At 42.3% G+C, this 19,537-nt stretch overlaps 1 protein-coding gene across 1 annotated transcript in view; it reads left to right on the top strand.

Moving 5' to 3' along the window:
• IMPG1 (interphotoreceptor matrix proteoglycan 1) overlaps nucleotides 1–19,537 on the top strand; it is a 145,178-nt gene that overhangs the window by 71,967 nt on the left and 53,674 nt on the right. Inside the window, exons 9-11 of the mRNA XM_019537655.1 lie at nucleotides 317–337; nucleotides 2,485–2,738; nucleotides 7,321–7,809. Of these exons, the coding sequence (XP_019393200.1) occupies nucleotides 317–337; nucleotides 2,485–2,738; nucleotides 7,321–7,809 (764 nt within the window). The remainder of the gene's footprint in view (nucleotides 1–316; nucleotides 338–2,484; nucleotides 2,739–7,320; nucleotides 7,810–19,537) is intronic.

The raw sequence follows: 19,537 nt of genomic DNA, 5'->3' as shown, positions 1-19,537 counted from the left end.
ATTGGATGCTTATCTTGCTGGGATCCTATGACCCCAGCTGACTTCCTGCCCTTTGGGCAGGGGGCTGGACTCGATGATCTCCCGAGGTCCCTTCCTGCCCTTATGTCTATGAAATCTATGAAATCTAGAGAGGAAAATGTAATGATCAAGAGCAGGTTGTCATTTTTGCATTAAAATAAGAATTATAAGACAGGTAGAAAACAAATTCTTTTGAAATGTTTCTGATGTATGATTGCATGGTATACCAGTTTATATGCATCTCTTTTTTTCCTTATGCAATCCTGTATCATGCCATATCTTGTGTAATGAAATGAAGACAGAAGAAGGAAAAAGATGGGTAATGTGGCCACAAGTTTCTTTAAAAAAAAAACTGTAAATTATTTTGCCGTAATTCATATGTATTAATGTGATAAAGTGAATTAATTTTGTCTTACAGAACCTAGGATATAAATTAGTGGCATGGTTTTTGGCTTCATTTGAAAAATGTGTGTACTCAGATGGTACCTCTTTAGGGACAGAAAAATGCTTTATCCTAAACTGTTATACTAGATAAGCAAGTTAGCATTGATTTGAACAATTAAAGATACATCCCACCCACCATGAGGTCTAAATAGGGAAAACAGCATACTTGAAACTATGTTTAAAGTAGTATTTTTGTCATGGTCAGCTGCTTGCTTGTTCTTTTTGGATCTGAGTTGCTCCTTCAGTTACGAAGTCAAATAAAAGTACAGAAAGACTAGTTGTGCTGTTGAGCATAGTCTAACAACAGGCACAGTGGTCTTGCCTAGTGATATAACACCTGTAATAAATAAACTGCAGAATCTTTCCTTTGTACATAAGAGTGCTGTGGATAATAAGATATATAGTTTATATAAGATTTACAACAAAAAAATTGCCTACCCTGTTAGCTGAATTTTGCCACATAGTTTAAATGTAAATATATAGTGCATGCCAGATAAGGCAATTCCCTTCCCTTCAGTTATGCATCATTGCAGAAAACTGTTTAACAAATTGTAGTTTGTTTTAGAAATTATAGCCACATCCAGATGAGCACGACCATGCTGTATGTGGTGACACACACACATCTATGGTGCCACATACATGTCTATGGCCATGCCATATCTGGTGACACCACACATTCAGCTATTTTCTGCACTGTAAGGGAACAGTGCGGGGAGGGCTGACCCCTGGACATCTGGGGGTCAAAAACCCCACATACAAAAAAAAGTGGAGCGGCACATGCGGAAGCAGCGCACACTGCTCAAAACTAGAACCTGGCCACCTGGAGCAACACTCTGGCTGCCAGCCAAGGCCCATGTGGCAGGATTGCTGCTGCTGCAGCCCCAGGAGGCCTCCAGGGCCCCAGGTAAGGCTGCTGGGGCCAGCACAGTGCTGGCCCCAGACTTCCCTACACCACCCAGGGTAATCTGGGCAGTGGACACATGGCACAGGTATTCCCCAGGGACAACCAGCAAAGGCACAAGGTGTCCTGTTGCTAGTTGTCCCCAGGGAATCAAACATCTGCAGTCATGTGGCGTGGCCTCTTTTTTGTTAGTTTTTGATTAAGTAAATTTGCTGTGTAAATAACAGATTCAGAGACCAAATTAATCTAAACAAGTATGTTACTTTAGCTATTAAACAAGTACATCCAGTGCAGAAGCAGAATATGCCTCTTTATACAGACTCCCCTGTGTCAGAAATGTTAACCAATGTAGGCCTCTCCATTCCAGATTCCATTTTCCTTTTTGTCTGGACAGTCCTCAGGTGGTATCAGTCAACATTTTTTGTTTGAACTAGCTCAGTCCACTCCTCCTTTTCTACCAGCATTTATCATTATAAGTGATTTTGATGTTTTTATAAACCATCATATACATTCCAACAATTGTGATCACGATTGGAGTAGGTCTGCTAGACCCCAGTTATGGCAACACTCTTTGTCTATATGCCTCAGTGATGATGTGGAAAAAGTAACTTGACATTTAAAAGGCTAATTTGTCTTGTACACATATCTTTGGCTGCTCTCTTGAGAGTCAGTAGTTTTTGCTGGGATGGAAGCTGTGGCAATGTCCACATGTCCTCTATAAACTAAGGTAAGATCACCAGACCTTTTAACATAGACTGCTATATAGTTATTGCAAGCATGAACTTAATGTTTGATCTAGTGACCTAGAATAAAAGACTTCATGTGCAATTGCCTCTCTCATCAGCTATGAAGCATACAAGCTAACATTTAATTTCAAATGTATACATTTTTCTTTAATAGTTTAAGCCCATAAGTTTGTGCATATAATTTTAAAATTTCAGTGATGGTAAAAGTAATGTGGAAGCATCATCTAGATAACAAAAAACAAAGACAAGCATAATTATATAACTAATGGAATCTTTTTGGTATACTGGGAACCCACAACAATCCTATGCAAAAATGTTCATTGACACACAAATCATTATCTTGTTGTTGGACATTGTTGTACTCTTGCATTGCAGGTCAAGCAGCACCATAGCACGATATATTGTAAACTTTGAGAAAGAGAGCTCAGAAGTAAAAGGGTCTGGCCGTGATCTCCCAACTATTGGCTTAAATAAAGTTGAAAGCGGAAAAAACCCTCTTACCACAAAGGAGCAAGAAAAAATAGCACCAATTAAACTCACAATAACAGATCTTCAGAAGCTGGTTGCCATGGCACTACAGGATGACAAATCCTTGCCAATGGACCTTGGAACACTTCAGTTTATTGATGGTCAGTAGACAAGTGAAGAAAAGGAATAAAGATCTAAATCTGCCTTCTGTAAATGTATATGTTTTAAGTAAGGATCTCCTGGCTTCCCTTAAAGATTATGGGTGCTTGCAGATGTAAAATAAATGAAGGAATAAACCCTGCACTTCATTTTAAACTTGTCATGTTCCTGTGCTGAGTCTCAGATATGCCCAAAAGAGGCAGCACATTACTTCAACCCAGTTCACCTGACATCTGTAAATATTGGGCACTTTAGTGGGACTTTTTTCATGCTTTTATCTAATAGCTGATTGAATCAGCTATTAGCTAAAAGCGTCAAAAAGTCATTCCAAAGCGCCAACGCTGCAGAGCCAGATTGAAGTAATGCTCTGCTTCTTCAAGCAAAGCGCTTTTTTTTTTTTGCTTTTTGGCAGGGGGGAGGGGAGAGGGGGTTAATGTCTGCAAGCAGCCTATATCTTTTGGATTTAAGATACTCACTGCCAAACTTCAAAAGAGCTCACTATTCCAAACAGAATTTAAAAAATATGACAGCCCTTATTTTATTTTAAATAAAATCAGTTAAAGTACAGATTAAGATTTATATTTTATTCCTGTGTTTGTTGGTGATTATTTATTGGTTAGATTCTTCAGAGGGGGGACGGAGGTGGGGAGGTTGCACTAGATGTCCTATGCAGGTCCCTTCCAGCCCTACTTCTCTATGATTGAGTGTGGGTAGATGCTTCTCTTAGTAAAACAGGAAGGTCAAGTGATCATTTCAGTACCATCTGACAGTGCACTAGTGGATTTTCTGAATCTCTCCAATTCTACTGCTTCTTGGGCAGGGAGCCAGAACTGAAAACAGCTCTGTTGAAAACATTTAAAAATAAAATTTGAAAACTTGCAATGTTAAAATTAAGTTTTTTCCCCCGCACTTGTAATTGATATTTTTATCCAAATGCCCTTAAACTGTTTGCCAAAATAATCTTTAAATACATCATCTAATATAGCTACATGTTCTTATTTAAAATATTTTTGTTAAGTGATAAAGATGATTAAAGTTAATATTATTCTAAAATATCAATTAACAAGCGTGGAACTTTTGTGAAAAGTAGAAATTACAAGATTGTCAGGTTTTTTTTTATTTTCTTTGGGGGGAGACTTGATGAAAAAAAGTCATTAAGAACAAAACACTAGCTTTTTGCTTATTTGTGCCTAAATTGGTTTTATCCCACTCATTCAATTAGGAATGGGTCAGTTCTCCACCGAGCTCTCACATTTCAGCTGAATACATAATAAGCAAAAGGCTAAATATAAACTCCAGCTTTACTTACGATCGCAATTAAAAAATGAAATGTATTCCTCTCGTCCATTAACACTGACTTTTCATTGTCATCTGAAAGAAGACAGTATGAAATTATCCTACTGAGATTTGGTGAAGTAATTCATATAACTGAAATGCTGGGTTAAGGTGAAAAGGGAAAACAGTGAGGTGCCCCAGTTGGTGTCAGGTATAGACATTCAAAATCAGGAGGGTCCTTTTCTTTTTTTTCTTTTTTTCAACTAACTAACTGAAGTATTCAAATCACAGGACCTAGTGGATATGGGAGACTTTTATTACCAAGATGACTCCTGGGATTGTGACCCAGTAATGCAGAAGACAGTCCAGCAAGTTCTTAAAATTTGCTGGATAAACCCTTTTCTAGTAATAGTAGAGAACTGACTGGGGGAAGGCAGTCATTTCTTACTATCAGGCAGGAATTCATTCAATATCTGAAAGTCAGGTCCCTGGCAGATGTTACAAATATGATTCAGTTAATCACTGCTTAAGCAGTAATTAATCAGTTAATCACTTCTTAAGTAGTAACCTGGCCACACATTCATGCAATTAATGGCACAATAAAACGGAATAAGCCAGAAATTTATTACACAAAATAAATGTGAGGCTGGTTCCCATCGTGCCTTAAACTGAATGCTTGTCCAGATTGATCAGCTGATCAATGATCCCAGGCTAGGGTGTATAGGAAGCCATTGGCTCCAGTCACCCCTGGGGGCTGAGAGCACTAGTCAGCTGATGAGCGCTCCCAGCCTCAGGAGCATACCAAAATCAAGGGCTCCAATGCGCTCCTGAGGCTGGGAGCCCTCATCAGCTGACTAATACTCTGATCTGGGTGCCCCAGGCAGCTGGCGTGCTCCTTGCCAATGCAGGGGCAGCCTGGAATCATAATAAGGCACAATTGGGACTGATCCCTGAGCCCACAATTGCAGCTCCTGTCTTGCATGTGTAGCACAGCAGGAGGCACAGTTGTTGGAATTGCAGATCATATTGCATCATGTCCTTAACTAAATGTCTGCCAGGGGCTTTAGAGGCAACTTGGGTGGCAGTGATTATGAAATAATAGCACTTACGATCCTATATTAAAGAAGAAGGGAAAACAGAAAATTTAAAACAGAGAAGACATCAAACAGACTCAGGGAAATGGTAGATAGGATCCTATAGGAGGTAAGTCAAAGTGGAAAAGGAATGAAGGAGAGAATTAGTTGTTCCTAAGTGACAACATTAGGGGAACAAAAGCATGTAAAGAAAAGAGAAGGCATAGAAGCAAAAGACCTGCTTGGATCAGCCACACACTCTTAAACCTTACAAAAATGGAAACTTGTCTTGTATTCATGCTTAGTGATACAGATAACTTTACAGCATTGTAGGGTTAAATCAGAAATGGCGAAACACAAAAGGAGATAGCGAGGGTTAAAAAATATTATAATTGCATTATATATCAGAAGACCAAAAAGGAATGTGTAGGTCCCTTTCTGAATAGAGAAGGAAAGCTAAACATGAACAATGCTGAGAAGGCTGAAGTCTTTAATTCCTGTTTTACTTTTCTCTTCACAAAAAGGGTCAACTATCAGATGGCTAAAACTGTTAGCAGCAAGGACAGATGTTAGATACTGTGCCTAGAGTAGGGAAAGAACAGGTTAGGGATTTCCTAGATAAGCTACATGTTTTTAAATCAGTGGGCCAGATGAGGTTCATCCCAGAATACTCTAAAGAATTGACTTCCTCTCATTTTAGAGCCATGGACTGATATACTGTATTTACTCAAATAGAAGATTACCTTGATTATAAGATCACCCCCTAATAATTAGATTTTCTATATGGAAAATTGATACATTTGTTATAATTTTCCAGGTATAGAATCTAATTATTGGAGATTTGTCTTAAATTTGTCTCCCTCCCACTGCTACAGCAAGGAAACTAAATTGGGAGGAGTCAGTTAGCCCTTTCTTTGCTTTCTGCTTCCCCCAAGATTTTCCCCTGGCAGCCCATTCCCCCTCTCTCTACTGTCAAACCTTGCTCTCCCTGAGCACATGGAAAGGAGAAGCAATTTTAAAATAGTAACCTTGAAATTCAACATGGCTGTAACAATTTGCATACCCATGCACTTAGTTTATCCACAACTGATGTGTGTTACCTCTTTTTTTGAAACTTTGAAACTGCTGCAAGTTTTAGCACAGGTACTCCATAAACACTTTTGAGCAGCACTTTGGCATCCGAATTATGTATGGTATTGATCCAAAGCCAAAGGCTCATGATTTACCCCGTAGTTCACTGAGCTGGCTCCATCAGTCAACAGCATTTCAAGCCATGGTGACTCCATGACTGAGTACTGTTTGGTATGTGTGTGTATCCCAGATATCTCCCACAAAGGATCCATGTGCTAATTAGCCCCCGCCCCACTCTCGACTGAAACCAGGTGTTGTTGTCACAAGTCCCGGGATGCTCCAAAAACATATATGCAGGTGAGACGCGGGGCAACCTGATCTGGCTTCACCCCACAGAGGGTGGGACCACACAAATCATATACACCAGGGCTGACAGAGAGATTCTGGGTGAGTGTCATGGCTTACCATGACTGCAAGAAAGTTGGCAGGAGGAGAACTGAAGTCAATGGGCACAGGCTACACTAACCTGTTCTTGTGGTAGGTTCCTAACAGTAATGTTTGCCAAATGTGGGTCATATGTTTTATAGTCATGCTCAGTGTTGGCTGCATTTAATCAGCTTCATAGTTGGCTTCCATTGCTGAGCACGGGTTGCTTTGGCAGCAGTTTAACGATAAAGTATTTAGTGAGATTTTGTTGTATGTGATTATAAAATGAGGGGGCTTTTTTCCCCATGCCAATGTGGAGGCGGGGGGAGGGAAGGAGAGGAGACTCTTTGTCTTGCATTTGAATACATATGATATTTAAGAATTTTAAAAACGTGTTCATATGGCAAAATATTGGAATGACTGTGCCACTGAGCCAGTGATTGCAAGACGTCTACACATGCCCTAGACTGCACAGTAACTGCTATTACTGCACAGCCCTGGTAGTGCACAGGTCACTTGCAACCTTACTGCACAGTAGCAATAAGCTACTGTGTCATGATTCGTGCCTGCCGACACTACAGTGCCATAGCAACAAGCTACGTCTCCACAGCTCATCGCTACAGCGACATAGCATTTCATGTAGATGCGCACACTGTGTCTAAGCTTTATGCCCTCTCTAGTAATGAAAATTAAATATAGTAAATAAAAATACCTTCTAAAATATTTTTTCTTTCATTAGGTGACCCTAGTCCAGCACCAGTGGATTGGATAGGAGTCAGCTTGGTCATTGAATATAGTACTGGAACCCCTATGTTAAGTGGAGCTATCACTGTTCCTGAAGATTTCGGTAATTTTATTTCACCAAAACCTATATTTTCTACTGAACTATCTAAGCCCAAACCTTTTACAGAACAGGATATTGAAGACATAAATGTTATTACTGATCAGCATAGCTTCACGGTGCCTTTCAGTATTCTGGATAGCAGCGATAGTCCTGTAAAACCAGAGGACTCCGTTTTACTTCCTCCAGCAGACGAATCAGCCAGCAGTGATTTAAGTCCAGAAGAATCTGAACTGCCAACTGTGCAGGTTATCACATTGGCAGCCTATACACCACCTAATTTTCTGCAAGACAGTGATCAAAAGAGTGAAGCTGAAAGGAAGACAGACCAAATTATTAGCGCAGAATCAACTCATAAGGAAGGTGACCAAGATCTTTTTGGACAAGGTAAGTTATAAAACATCTTTACATGAAGTTAAAGAGAGTTGCCTTTATTGCACATAAAAAAACAGTTTAGTGGGTACTCTAGATTTTTCCTTAAATTTGCATGTTGAGTTGTATCTGAGTGAATGTCTCTATCAAATTACAAAAAAAATCCTTACTGGGTTGGGGGTTTTTTTGCTGCCTATTCCAAATAAACTTGTCTCTGAAGATTATTAAAGTGAAAATCACAGATTCTTAAGGTAAGCCAGGATTTTTGTAAGGGATTCTTCCCCCTCACATACAGATTTCTACAGCAACAGGAATCAATACCCTCTGGGATCAGCCCAGCAGGCTCTATGTTCTAAGGCAGGGGCGGGCTGGATAGGGCTGGCAGTGGACTCCATTTCCCAGCAGCCCCTGCCTACATGGCTGGGGCCAGGGTTTCCACGGAGACTGGCCCCAGCAGCACTGGCAGGCAGCAGCAGCACCAGCCTCTTGCTGGTGGTGGGACTGAAGGGGGCTGTGTTGCAGGCAGGAGTAGGACAGGCTCAGCTACCACTGCCTGTGCAGGGTGGGCAGTGGTGGTGGCAGTGCCCCTGGGAAGGGTAGCTCTGGGGGCTATGGGTAATTTTTGGGTGGCTATAGCCCTGCTAGTGCTGTCCCTGCTGGCAGGGTGTAGAGCTGCTCTGGACACCAGCTGGGATCTTGCAGGAGTGACAGAGCAATCCAGAGCCAGGGCAGAGCCAGCGCACCCCTTGAGAGCTCTGGTGCACCCCCTGTGAGGCCACAGTCCCTGTTTAGGCAATGGGCAGGGGGGCAGGCAGGAGCGCTGGTGCGCCCCCAGCGAGTGCCAGCTGGGGAGCCGCTGGACTTCTGGAAGTGACATGGCTGCTTTTTGGCGAGTGAGATTGGCCACAGGGAATGCAGTCCCCCTCCCCCCCAGGCTCCCTGCGGCTCAAGAGGCATCAGTTACCCATGAGCAGAGCCATGATCTGCAGCCTACGTGCTCTGGGCAGGGCCATGCAGGCAATGGATCATGCCTCTGCCCCTGCTACAGACCACACTCCAGCCTCACACTATCACAGCATGGCGGCTGCTGGGGTCTCCATGGAAACTGGTCCCAGCCACACGGCTGGGAAATAGAGTCTGGCCACCGGTCAGATGCACCATTTTGCCCATCTGTGTTCTAGGGGGCAAGAAATGCTTTTCCTCATGAATCAGCTGTGAAATATACTTGAAATTGGAGTCTGTAATGACAACATTGCCATTAATAAAAGTTTTTGCAAACGCATTGTCCCTTTTGCTCATGCTGAGAAGCACTTTTCCTCTTTCAAAACTCTCAGGTTGCTGAGCTGATCAAAAATTATAGTTCCTATTTAAATAGTAGTAACAACATCAGCAGAAAATTATAACATTTACAGATGAAAATCTGGATTCATTTCTCATTCACTCACTGATTTGTGGACCCTGTATCACAAATCTACATGATATGCCTGGATTTTGCATTTTGCTAAGTAAGTGGAAAATACTGTAGCCAGACAGCTTCCTATTGGCTACTTTTCTATATCAGCAAAGCAGCATTATTTCTTCAAAATACAGAATAACTTATGCTGAAGAAATTTGTTCCACTTTTCAAACCTCAGAAGAATCTGTTCAATGTGTTGAAATACATTTATTACCAAATATATGTACCCCAGTTTGTCTTCTTTGAAAGAATCATCTGGCTGCAGTGTAGAACCATAGCTCCCTGGTGGAGTCTGCTCTCTCTGCACCATAATGGGAAATTTTAATTCCATTTTAATTCCATATGCTTAAATGATGCTGAGCAACAATATATCTCTCACTTAATAGTTCATAATTGTGCAGTAACTTTTACTCCTACAATGAAAAAAGAATAGATCCAAACTGAAGTGAAAGACAGCAGAAAAGGAAAAGAAATAATTTGCTAATTTAGTTTTTTTATACAAATTCATCCCAGATAACATGGAACCATGATTTTTTTTTTCATTAATGTTGTTTTAGCTATTTATATCATCTTGCTCATGAAAAAATATTATGGAATTTTTTAAATTGTGGATGGATATAGATTTTGCCCTCAGTATAGCAATGTTTGAGTTTCATGCTTCAGTAGTATTTGCAAGTGGGAATGAGTCATTTATGCACAGTACAACTGAAAGTTGTAGTAAAGGTTATACAGTTTTGGCTTCTCATTCCCACCCAGCTTTGACATTGGCTACATTAGAGCCTAAAAGTCTACAAAAAGCCAGTTGTCAGGGGCATTTTTTGAAATATGAGGTGTAATACTTGTCATTCCTATTTATCTGCCTACTGTATTCAAGTCTTGTCTAATGGTGGACTATGCTATCAAGACTCCAAATCAGAGATTCTGAAAGCATCACTGCTGAAGATAGAGAGATTGTATAAGGGACAAAATTGAAAAGCTTTGTCCCTTTTCACTACTTCTGACAATTCCAGCAGTATTTCATTTGCACAGTATTCTTTGGAGTTTGTTTCCTCCAGTTATTCATACTTATTATAGTATTTTATTTACATTTGAAATATTTAAAAATGTACAGCTTTTATGTCATGAGTTTTCTTAAAGACTATGTTGCTGATGATAGCCTGCAAGGCAAAAAGAATTGGTGGGGAGCATGTTTAGAAGCTCCTGTCTTTCTACCCCAGACATGGTTGCATTTCAGTTATGGACGTGTTCGACAGAGGTTGAAAAGCCCTTCAGGATTGTTTTGATGTAAGATTGCTGTATATCTTACTAACTAGTGATCAGATATTAAAATGAGTGGAGAAAGACGCAGGGATAGGTTCCAAATGACAGACTACATCTTTGGTAAACCCAAAGCAAGTGGTTTTCAAGTGTACCCAAGGCAGGATTCTGCCTTACAATCCTCAACTTTGTGTAGTTTCTCCTTAGTCAGTCCACAGGGTTCAACTCATCCTCCCAGCTTTCCACAGTGAGAGACAAAGGGGGCCCCAAGAGAGACCTCACTTTTAAATCCTTAGCTCTCCTCTTGCCCCATAGTTAATATGCATAAGAGCCACCAGCAAAATCTAAACATCCTTGGGAGCTGACATTAGGTGTGTCCTACAAAGCACTGGATATTCATTACCTATGTGCTACACCAATCAAGCTAACTGTACCTGCCTGATGCTGTGAGGAAAAAATATTTTTGTCCCTGGTAGGAGTAAAATCCTTCTTGATCCCCAAAGGGGATCAGTCAGACCCATGGACTCCTAAAATCCTAATGAATAATTAATTAAATAAATAACAGTTCCTATGCTAGGGATAGAGGGCAAGACATGGAGGCTAGAAACACCTAGAAAAAAGCAAATATTTCTAGTTTTCCCCTCCTCTGAAATTTGGACAATCAACTTGCCTACTTTTTCCAGCTAGTCAAAGGGAGGAAGGGGCCTATACTTTCCATTTCACTCCCATCTCCCGCCTCCTGTGGATTCCTCCTCACCTGCAATCTGATCAAGTCTCTCACCCAGTGTGACAGGCTATCAATTAATAATTCTCTTTCCCTTTGATATCTGTCTCTCTCCTTTCAAACCAAGTGACCTTTTGAGAACTTTCTTCATAGCGCACGTTTGTCTTGACAACTTGCTGTGCAGCAGGCATAACCCTTGCTGTCCACTGATTTAATCTCCTCTTCTATATCCTTTTTATGACATCCTTATTACCATATCCCAACAAATTTTACTTACTACTCTCTGTATTTGCTCATAACACTCTGTGGAAATTCAAGATCCTGATTTTTCCCTTCGTTGATTTATCTTTTACTCTAACTTATAAATCCAACTATATTATATTTCCTATTACTGAGCCTGCATGAGTAGTCCGAGTGACAGCTAAGTTAGGCGTAATGCTGAAATACCTGTTGAATGAGGACTGCAGTCAACTCAAAACACTCTTCGGTTCTACGTCCCTCCCTTGCATACTGTCATGGGATGCTCTACAGTGGCCATGGAAGGTGTTCTTTTCTAGCAGTAAATTCTCACCACTAAGAAATAGTCCAGGAACTGGAGTGTACATGCCAAGCAAGCTCTTTAGCCAGGGAACACAGGAAGATGATTCATATATGCTAGGGTCAGAAGGGACCTCAACAGATCACCAAGCTTGACCTCCTGCCTGGGCAGGAAAGAGTGCTGGGGTCAGATAACCCCAGCCAGATGCCTAGCCAGCCTTCTCTTACAGACCCCGAAAGTAGAGGAGATCACCACCTCCCTTGGAAGCCCATTCCAAATTTTGGCCACCCTTACCGTGAAGAAGTTTTTCCTGATGTTTAGCCTAAATCTGCTCTCTGTCAGTCTGTGACTATTGTTTCTTGTTACCCCAAGAGGTGCTCTGGTGAACAGTGCATCTCTGATCCCTTGCTGCGCCCCCCCTAATGAATTTGTAGGTGGACACAAAATCACCACTCTACCCTCTCTTGAAGAGGTCCAGGTCCCTTAGTCTCTCCCCATAGGGCTTGGCCTGTAAACCCTAAACCATATGAGTGGCCCTCCTCTGGACCCTCTCAAGGCTATCCACCATCCTTCTTAAAGTATGGTGCCCTGGGCTACTTCCCTTACTTGACAGCCTGTCCTCACCCCTGCCTGAGAAGGGGCAGGCTATCAAATGGCAGTTGGCAGCTGCTGAAAACAGGTTTCATCCCCTGAACCCAATCAACTGATCAGTGGGATGGGAAGCCATTCATCCCAGCAGGAACCCTTCCATTTCCCCCAGCAGGAGAACAGCTTCCACCCTGAGGACACCTGCAGCCGGAACCAGGGGAGTACAAAGGACAGGGGACCATTCTCCTGCAGTGGCAATGCTCTCCTAGCCTACCACCCCCTTCCACACTCCTGAATGGACCCAGACTGGGGGTGGCATTTTCCCACACCACCAATCCTCCTGAAGCCTTGCAAGGGCTAGCACCGTGGAGTGCAGAGGATGGATGGCCATGGGCAACCCTCCTATGTTCTCTCTGTAGGAGAACACCTCTCCCCAACCCCACCAGTTAACTGACTGGCAGGAGAGGGACAGCAGGCAGCTGCCATGACTACCTCAATTCTTGGAGAGAAAGGTGCAAAGGTGGCTGAAAGTAAGGTTAGCCTCCTTACCCCTGCCAAGCTTCAGGTGCTGTGCTTCACTTTGTACTGATGGAATATAATTTCTACACAGAATTAGGGAAATTATGATTATATATAGGCCTGTGCGCAATACTCAGAGCATGATGCTAAAGCTTCAAATGTTAAAGGGCAATACTTAGAGCATGATGCTAAAGCTTCAAATGTTAAAGGGTGCTTAGATATGAGGGTTCAAATGCCACCTAGTCCAGTGATTCTCAATCAGACACACTGGGATGCCTTGAGATCCTTTCAAGAGTGCCACACAATGTTAGCATGGTTAGGCGTGCAAGCGTGAATAATGCAATGAACCCAGAGATTTCAAATAGGAATCCAGAGTGTTAAAAACATTCTGACCAGTTGTTTGCTTTCTGAGTTTTGGCCACAAAAGCATTACTCTATTATTTTTCTGTAGTAAAAAAACAAGTGAAAACTAAGAGCCTGTGTTTTCTGAGCGGTGTCTTGAATCAAGTCTTAACAGGCTAAGAACAACTGTTCTAGTTAAATATGGTTCCTATTCACTGTAGTTTCATCAGAAAATATCTACTATGATACTTTTTTTTTCTCTTTGCAAGGAGAGCAAAGGTGTCCCTGCCTCTTTCTCAGATTGCTGCTAGCTAGCCTGACACCCGTGATTTTGTTTCTTCGTATTTTGGCTTCCCATTTAAATTTAACACATCTTACCAAATCTCCTGATTTTCTGTTTTCTCCATTTCTGTTTACAATCGTCCATACCAAACAGAGCAAATATATACAAGTCAACGGGGAAAACCCACATGAAACCTTAGAAACTGACAAAGAAATGATAAAATACCTCTATTCCAAGTTAATGGAACTTCTCAAAAAAGAATAGAATACATTTTAATTTAAAAGCCTTTAATACATTTTATTACATAGGTGAGTATTTGCCTCAAAATCCCTAGCATTGTGTGCAAAATAGTATTTCTGGTAGCATCACTCCCAGTGATACAACCTCGTTATGCAGTTATGGAAGATGGTTTTGTCCCTTTGGTATATAATGGTCAGCACTCATTGCTGGGCACAATCCAAACATTTTTCTGTTATATGTGTATACATTTCTATAGTTATTGGCCTTGATTGGCCTCCTGGCTCCCTAGAAATGCCTACGAAAAGGAAAAACACCTTGTGAAGACCTCCTCACAGTTTTCCTAGTGTAATTCCAGAACAGTTGAACTCTACTGATATTACCGTATCTGGAGAATTCTTCCAAGCTCCAGATCATCCCCAGCAGCCTGCTGGTTCATGACGATAAAAGTCCCCTTTAACCTGACACTCCACTTGCCAGGATCTTAGACATGGGATCTAAAAGGAAAACCCATTTTTGGTCTCACAAGCACTACAACAGATTCATCAGGGGTTGGAATTCACACCATGCTGCGTACCAGACACAGGGAAATTTTTCATTTGCCAGTCACCAGTATCAAAAGGTAAGGACTCTTCTGTTTTCAGTACTATTTCTTTAAGTTTTCATGCATTCTATTATATCAAGCTGACAAGCTTCTCTTCATTATTTTCCATCAGATTTCTCTGTGTACACTTTCACTGTTTCTAATTATCACTGAGTGCAATCAGATGGATGAAGAATGCTTTTCATTCGGATGCTACCTGCTCTGCTCCTCTACTGGACTGAATAAGTAAATCTATCCAATATATATCAAGCTTTATAATAAAGACTTTGATTAGTCTGAAGAAGCCCAATACCATGACTTGGTCCCATGGCAGCCCCAAGCCCCCACTTGGGATGCCAGGTCCTGGACTGGAAGGAAGGGTCTGTGGGCCCAGTCCAGCCGTCAGGGCCCCAGCCCTGCACCATTCAAATGGCCCATGGTCCCACACCACGCATCTAGCTCACGGGGCCAGACTAATTTAATGCCCCTGACCTAGAGAAAAGGCCTGAAGCTAATGGGAATCTAGAACCTCAAGGCAGGAAAAAATCTGGGTATCTTCCTCTTCCACTCAGGAAGGTACTTTTGGATCTGGGTGGATTTTGTGACAAGGTGGAAGAGAAGAAATATTCTGGGCTACATAAAAATACCAGTTAAAGCTGGGGGAGGGGAGGAAAGGGTTGGGAATAAGAGTTTAGGACAGCCACTGCTATTCTCTCCCTCACCCCATAAGACCTAGAGTAGGGTAAACCTAGAGGATTCAAAGGAAGCAGCTTGTCCTCCATCCTGCTCTAAAAGTATGAGTGAAAAGGGCATCTCAGAGGCCAGAGCATGCAACTATTCACTGTGCAGCAGCTACTCCCTCTCCCCACAACAGCTAAAATCAGTGACAGACTTCATAACACCCTCTTCAGCAATCTATGCAGCTCTAAGAGTTAGATGGATTTTTTTTAATACAGAAAAGTTTATAGCATAAAAATATATTATTGCCATAGACATATTCCCTCAGTAAAACTTCCTACAGAATCCTAAAAGGATTTTTACTCTACTAACCTAGGGATAGGTACAATTGTTGCTATTTGAGCCCCAAATACTACCAAATGGAAGATAAGTATGCAAAAACAACATTTTCTAGTAATTTTATTAATAACGGTCACACAACATGAAACAAGTGTGGTGGTGATATTGTTGCTGTGATAGTCCAGGAAATATGCAAGAGGCAAGAATTCTTGTGGGTGATATTAAATTGTGTTTGCTGTGTCTATCCCAACCATGCAATTGGTCCAATACATGATATCACCCACAAGAATATTGCATGTCACAATATACATAAATGTACTTGTAAGCCATCCTTTAAAATGCTATCTTTGGGGATACAGAAATTAGAGAGCAAATTTGCACCCAGTTCCCTGAAGAACTGCAGTGGGCCCCTGCCACCAACTGGGAGAGCACCAGGCTCCCCCTGAGTACTAGTCCAGGGGCTGGCAGGGAGCACCGGCCCCCCCCAGGACCTGCCTTTGCTGGGGTGGGGACAATGTCCCCCTGCCAGCAGCAGCTCCTAGCCCTGGCTCCCTGCTCAAGGGCATGGGGCTTGGAAAAATCTGTAGGGGAGAGGCAAGTCTCAACCCCCTGCCCCAATCCACCAGTGGGGCAGCTAGCAGCTAGCTTACTGCTAGCTGCCCCACCAGCACATCAGGGTAGGGGGCTGGGACCTGTCCCACCCCTGCAGCTCTTTCCAAGCCCTGTGCCTTAATCACCTGTTCTCAGTCACATCTGGGCTGTGTGGGGAAGTCTGCATGTGCAGCCCTGAGCTGGATGGGGACTGCCCAAAACAGGACAGTCCCCAGCCACATCCAGGCTGCATGTGCTTCCTCATGCAGCCTGGGGCTGGCTGGGAACTGTCCCAATCAGAGGCAGGTCCCAGCCAGCTTCAGGTTGGGCAGGAAACTGTCCCCATACAGGGAGCTCCCAGCCCTGCTCTGTAATCACAAGTGTGATGGCAGAACAGGGGCTGGAAAAAAGCTCCCAGCCCCCACTCTGTGATTGTAGAATGGGGGCTGGATGCTCCCTGCTGCTGGGGAAGGGGGACATTGTCCCCAACCAGGCACACAGGGTGCAGGCTGGGGAGCTTGCTTGCTGCCCAGCTCTGTTAGTGCAGAACTGGGGGGAACAGGCTGGGGAGCTTCTTCTCCCCCCCACCACTCCCTTTAGCTCTGTGCTTGAGAAGCTGGGATGGGGAACAAGCTCCCCAACCTATTCCTCACCCAGCTGCATGCTTGTAGAGCTGGGTGGGAAACAGCCTCCCCAGCCCCCACCAGTAGGGAGCTCCCAGCGCTGGCTCCAGGACTGTGGGGCTGCTGCTGGGAGATGCCTCTCTCTCAGCGCTGGCTCTACAACTGTGGCAGATTTTACTTCTGGTCAGGCATCTACATGAGTGCTACAGTGTTGTTACTAATCTTGAGTAAATTTGTTACTTGCATTTGCAGGCAACAAATTTACTCAGGATTAGCAAGGTTTACTGTGAAGTAAGCATGTGCACATGTAGATGCCCATGCTTACTTCATAGTAAACGATGCTAATTCAAAGTTAAGCATCTCATGTAGATATGCTCCCTGAATGTTATTCTTTCTTCATCCAGCAAAAAATGCCAGTTCCCAGAAATATTGTATTCTTGTCAAATGAAACTAATGGTTTGTTTTGACAAATTACTTCAACAGACATTTTGGAGAGCTCATTATCCTTTCAGTATTAGGGGCTTTATTCATAATAAAAGCCCAACACTTTTAAGGATGGATTTGTATTTGGGATAACTAAATGTTATATTCCATAAAGACAGAGGGGATATTCTGAGTATAAGAGCATCAGTCAACTTAAAAAACAAACAAAAAATCCCCCCAAAAATCCCCCAAACCCTAATGTCAAATATTCAATAGTCTGATATTAAATTGTGTTTGCTGTTTAGCACCTGGGAAAATAATCTAAAATGCATGTGCAGCTCTTGATCTGAACATGCATACAGACATTTTCATTTAGATTTCTCAGTCTGTACACATACCTTTGAAAAAAATGGCTCTGACTGAATAGAACAAAAAACATCAAATAAATGCCTAACATAGTGTGACATTGCTATATTTCCATTAATTTATATGGGAAAGGAAATTCATGAAAGGATTAAACACCGTTACAAGTAATGATATCCAACATCTACAAAGAAGGACAAGATTTTTCCTCATGCTTTGTTCAATTATTCTTTATGGTTTTTCTCCTAGCAGGTGAAAGTCTAATTTACCTAGAGGGATAGCATCATTCTTAGTGTCAGGATGGTACTTGATTAAAGCAAGTCTGTATGCAAAAGTCATTATAAAAATTAGTTTCACATTTGATTGCATTTCTGATAATGTTTCCCCCTCCATTTTATCAAAGAATTCTTGCTTGATTAAAAATATTCTAATCCTTTCAGATTGGTACATTGGCAAATAATAGCAGTTGGTAACAGTAGATAATACATTTTCTTGGAGACTGCATATTTTGTAAATGAGTACACACTGCCATGTGAACTGCTCTGTTATGGGATTTGAACGCATATTAGGATGGTATTTATAACTATTAGGGTGGCTGTAAATAGAAGCTGAAGGGTTAACTGTGTAAACCTAAATTACTACTAAATTAGCTAGGCTTTTTTTGCTGTCTCCAAGGCTACACATGTGCATCGGGTCCCATTGCACCATAGTGCCAGTACAGGAAGAGTCCCAGTGAGATGATCAGAGTTCCCAGCCAGGGGAGTGCAGCATCTCCTCCTGGGCTGAGAGCCCGTCAGATGATGGTATGCATAGTGCACTCACCCGACTGGGAGTGTAATCCTCGCAGCTGCAGAATTGCACCTGGCACTGTCTGGCTGGGGGCCCCGATCACCTGAGCCTGTCAGCCTCTGGAGCACACAGGAGTCTTGAAGTCTCCCGGCTGCTCCGGAGGCTGGGCACTGGCCAGTGGCCATATGGTTCAATTAAATGAGTGTTAAGAACCAGCCACAAAGTTATTACACATATTTCGTGTAATAACTTTGTGGTTTATTCCTGGTTTTATCACACTATTAATTGATTGAACAAGTGGCCAGGTCACTACTTAAAATGGGATTAACCAGTTAAGCTTATTTTAAATGTAATCTCTGTCATGGACCCAAGTCAAGCTTCCCCAGATTTGTGAGTACTTCCTCAGGTTGGCCTTCCCAGGTAAAACTGTTAGGCACTGAGAATATTTCAGAAGAAATACAGTGCTTTATACTTCATATATAGAATCATAGAAATTAGGGTTGAAAGGGACCTCCAGAGGTCATCTAACCCAACCTCCTGCTCATACATATAGCAGGGGGGAGGAAAGATTGTGGCTGGGTAGAACTTAGTCTGGATAGAAGCTGGATAGAACTGTTAGTCTTCCATTTGTGTAGAACTTGACTTAAGCCTGTGCAGTTGTACTCATTACACATATTAATCCATAGCACAGAGGCAAACATAGCCACCCCTTTAAATTATGGAGGTCAAGAATAACACGAGGTAATCATGTTAGAAATATGAGGGATTTCATCGTTTATATCTGGTACATATGCAAGAAACAAAGATATTTGTGGGTAATGCCTTTTACTGGGTCATCTATACAGTTGGGAGGGATATAGACAAGCTTCTGGGGACTGCTAAACCCTTTACTGTTTACTGTTACCAGATTTGCCCATCACTTTGGGGTGTGCTCATTTATTAGAGATACATTTCTAGGGTCTTTGTAATTCTATCAATGTGCTGCTTGTGTGACTTGTGTTTTTATATGGAGCTGTAGATTTCCCTTCTGCAAGTCCTCACCCTCAATGGAGCTATCTTGCAGAACTTAGTTTCAGTAGGGCTGTGTTCCTCCAGCCACTGAATCAGTCAAATACATACACACACACAGTTTAATGTGACATGCTTGACCCAGCTGGGTTGATCAGCATGTGCAGGCTGACACCCTCATATGCCAGGAATCAGTTCATTAAGGTTGTTGCAAAAATGCTGCGGTTCATTTCTCGGGAGGCGAAGAACTCTCAGACACACACTATTAGCAACACAAAAGGTATATTTGCAAATAGGGTCAGAGTGAAGACAAAAGACCATACTCTGCCTCCGAGGAAAACTCTCAGCTGGGTTTTATCCCTTCCCTCCTGGGCACGTATGCAGAAGCAGGAACTCTTACAA

The sequence above is a fragment of the Crocodylus porosus genome, unplaced genomic scaffold, assembly GCF_001723895.1.
Source record: "Crocodylus porosus isolate Cpor-Errol unplaced genomic scaffold, CroPor_comp1, whole genome shotgun sequence".
In the NCBI taxonomy this organism is placed as follows: domain Eukaryota; kingdom Metazoa; phylum Chordata; order Crocodylia; family Crocodylidae; genus Crocodylus; species Crocodylus porosus.
This window is presented reverse-complemented; position numbering and strand designations above follow the sequence as displayed.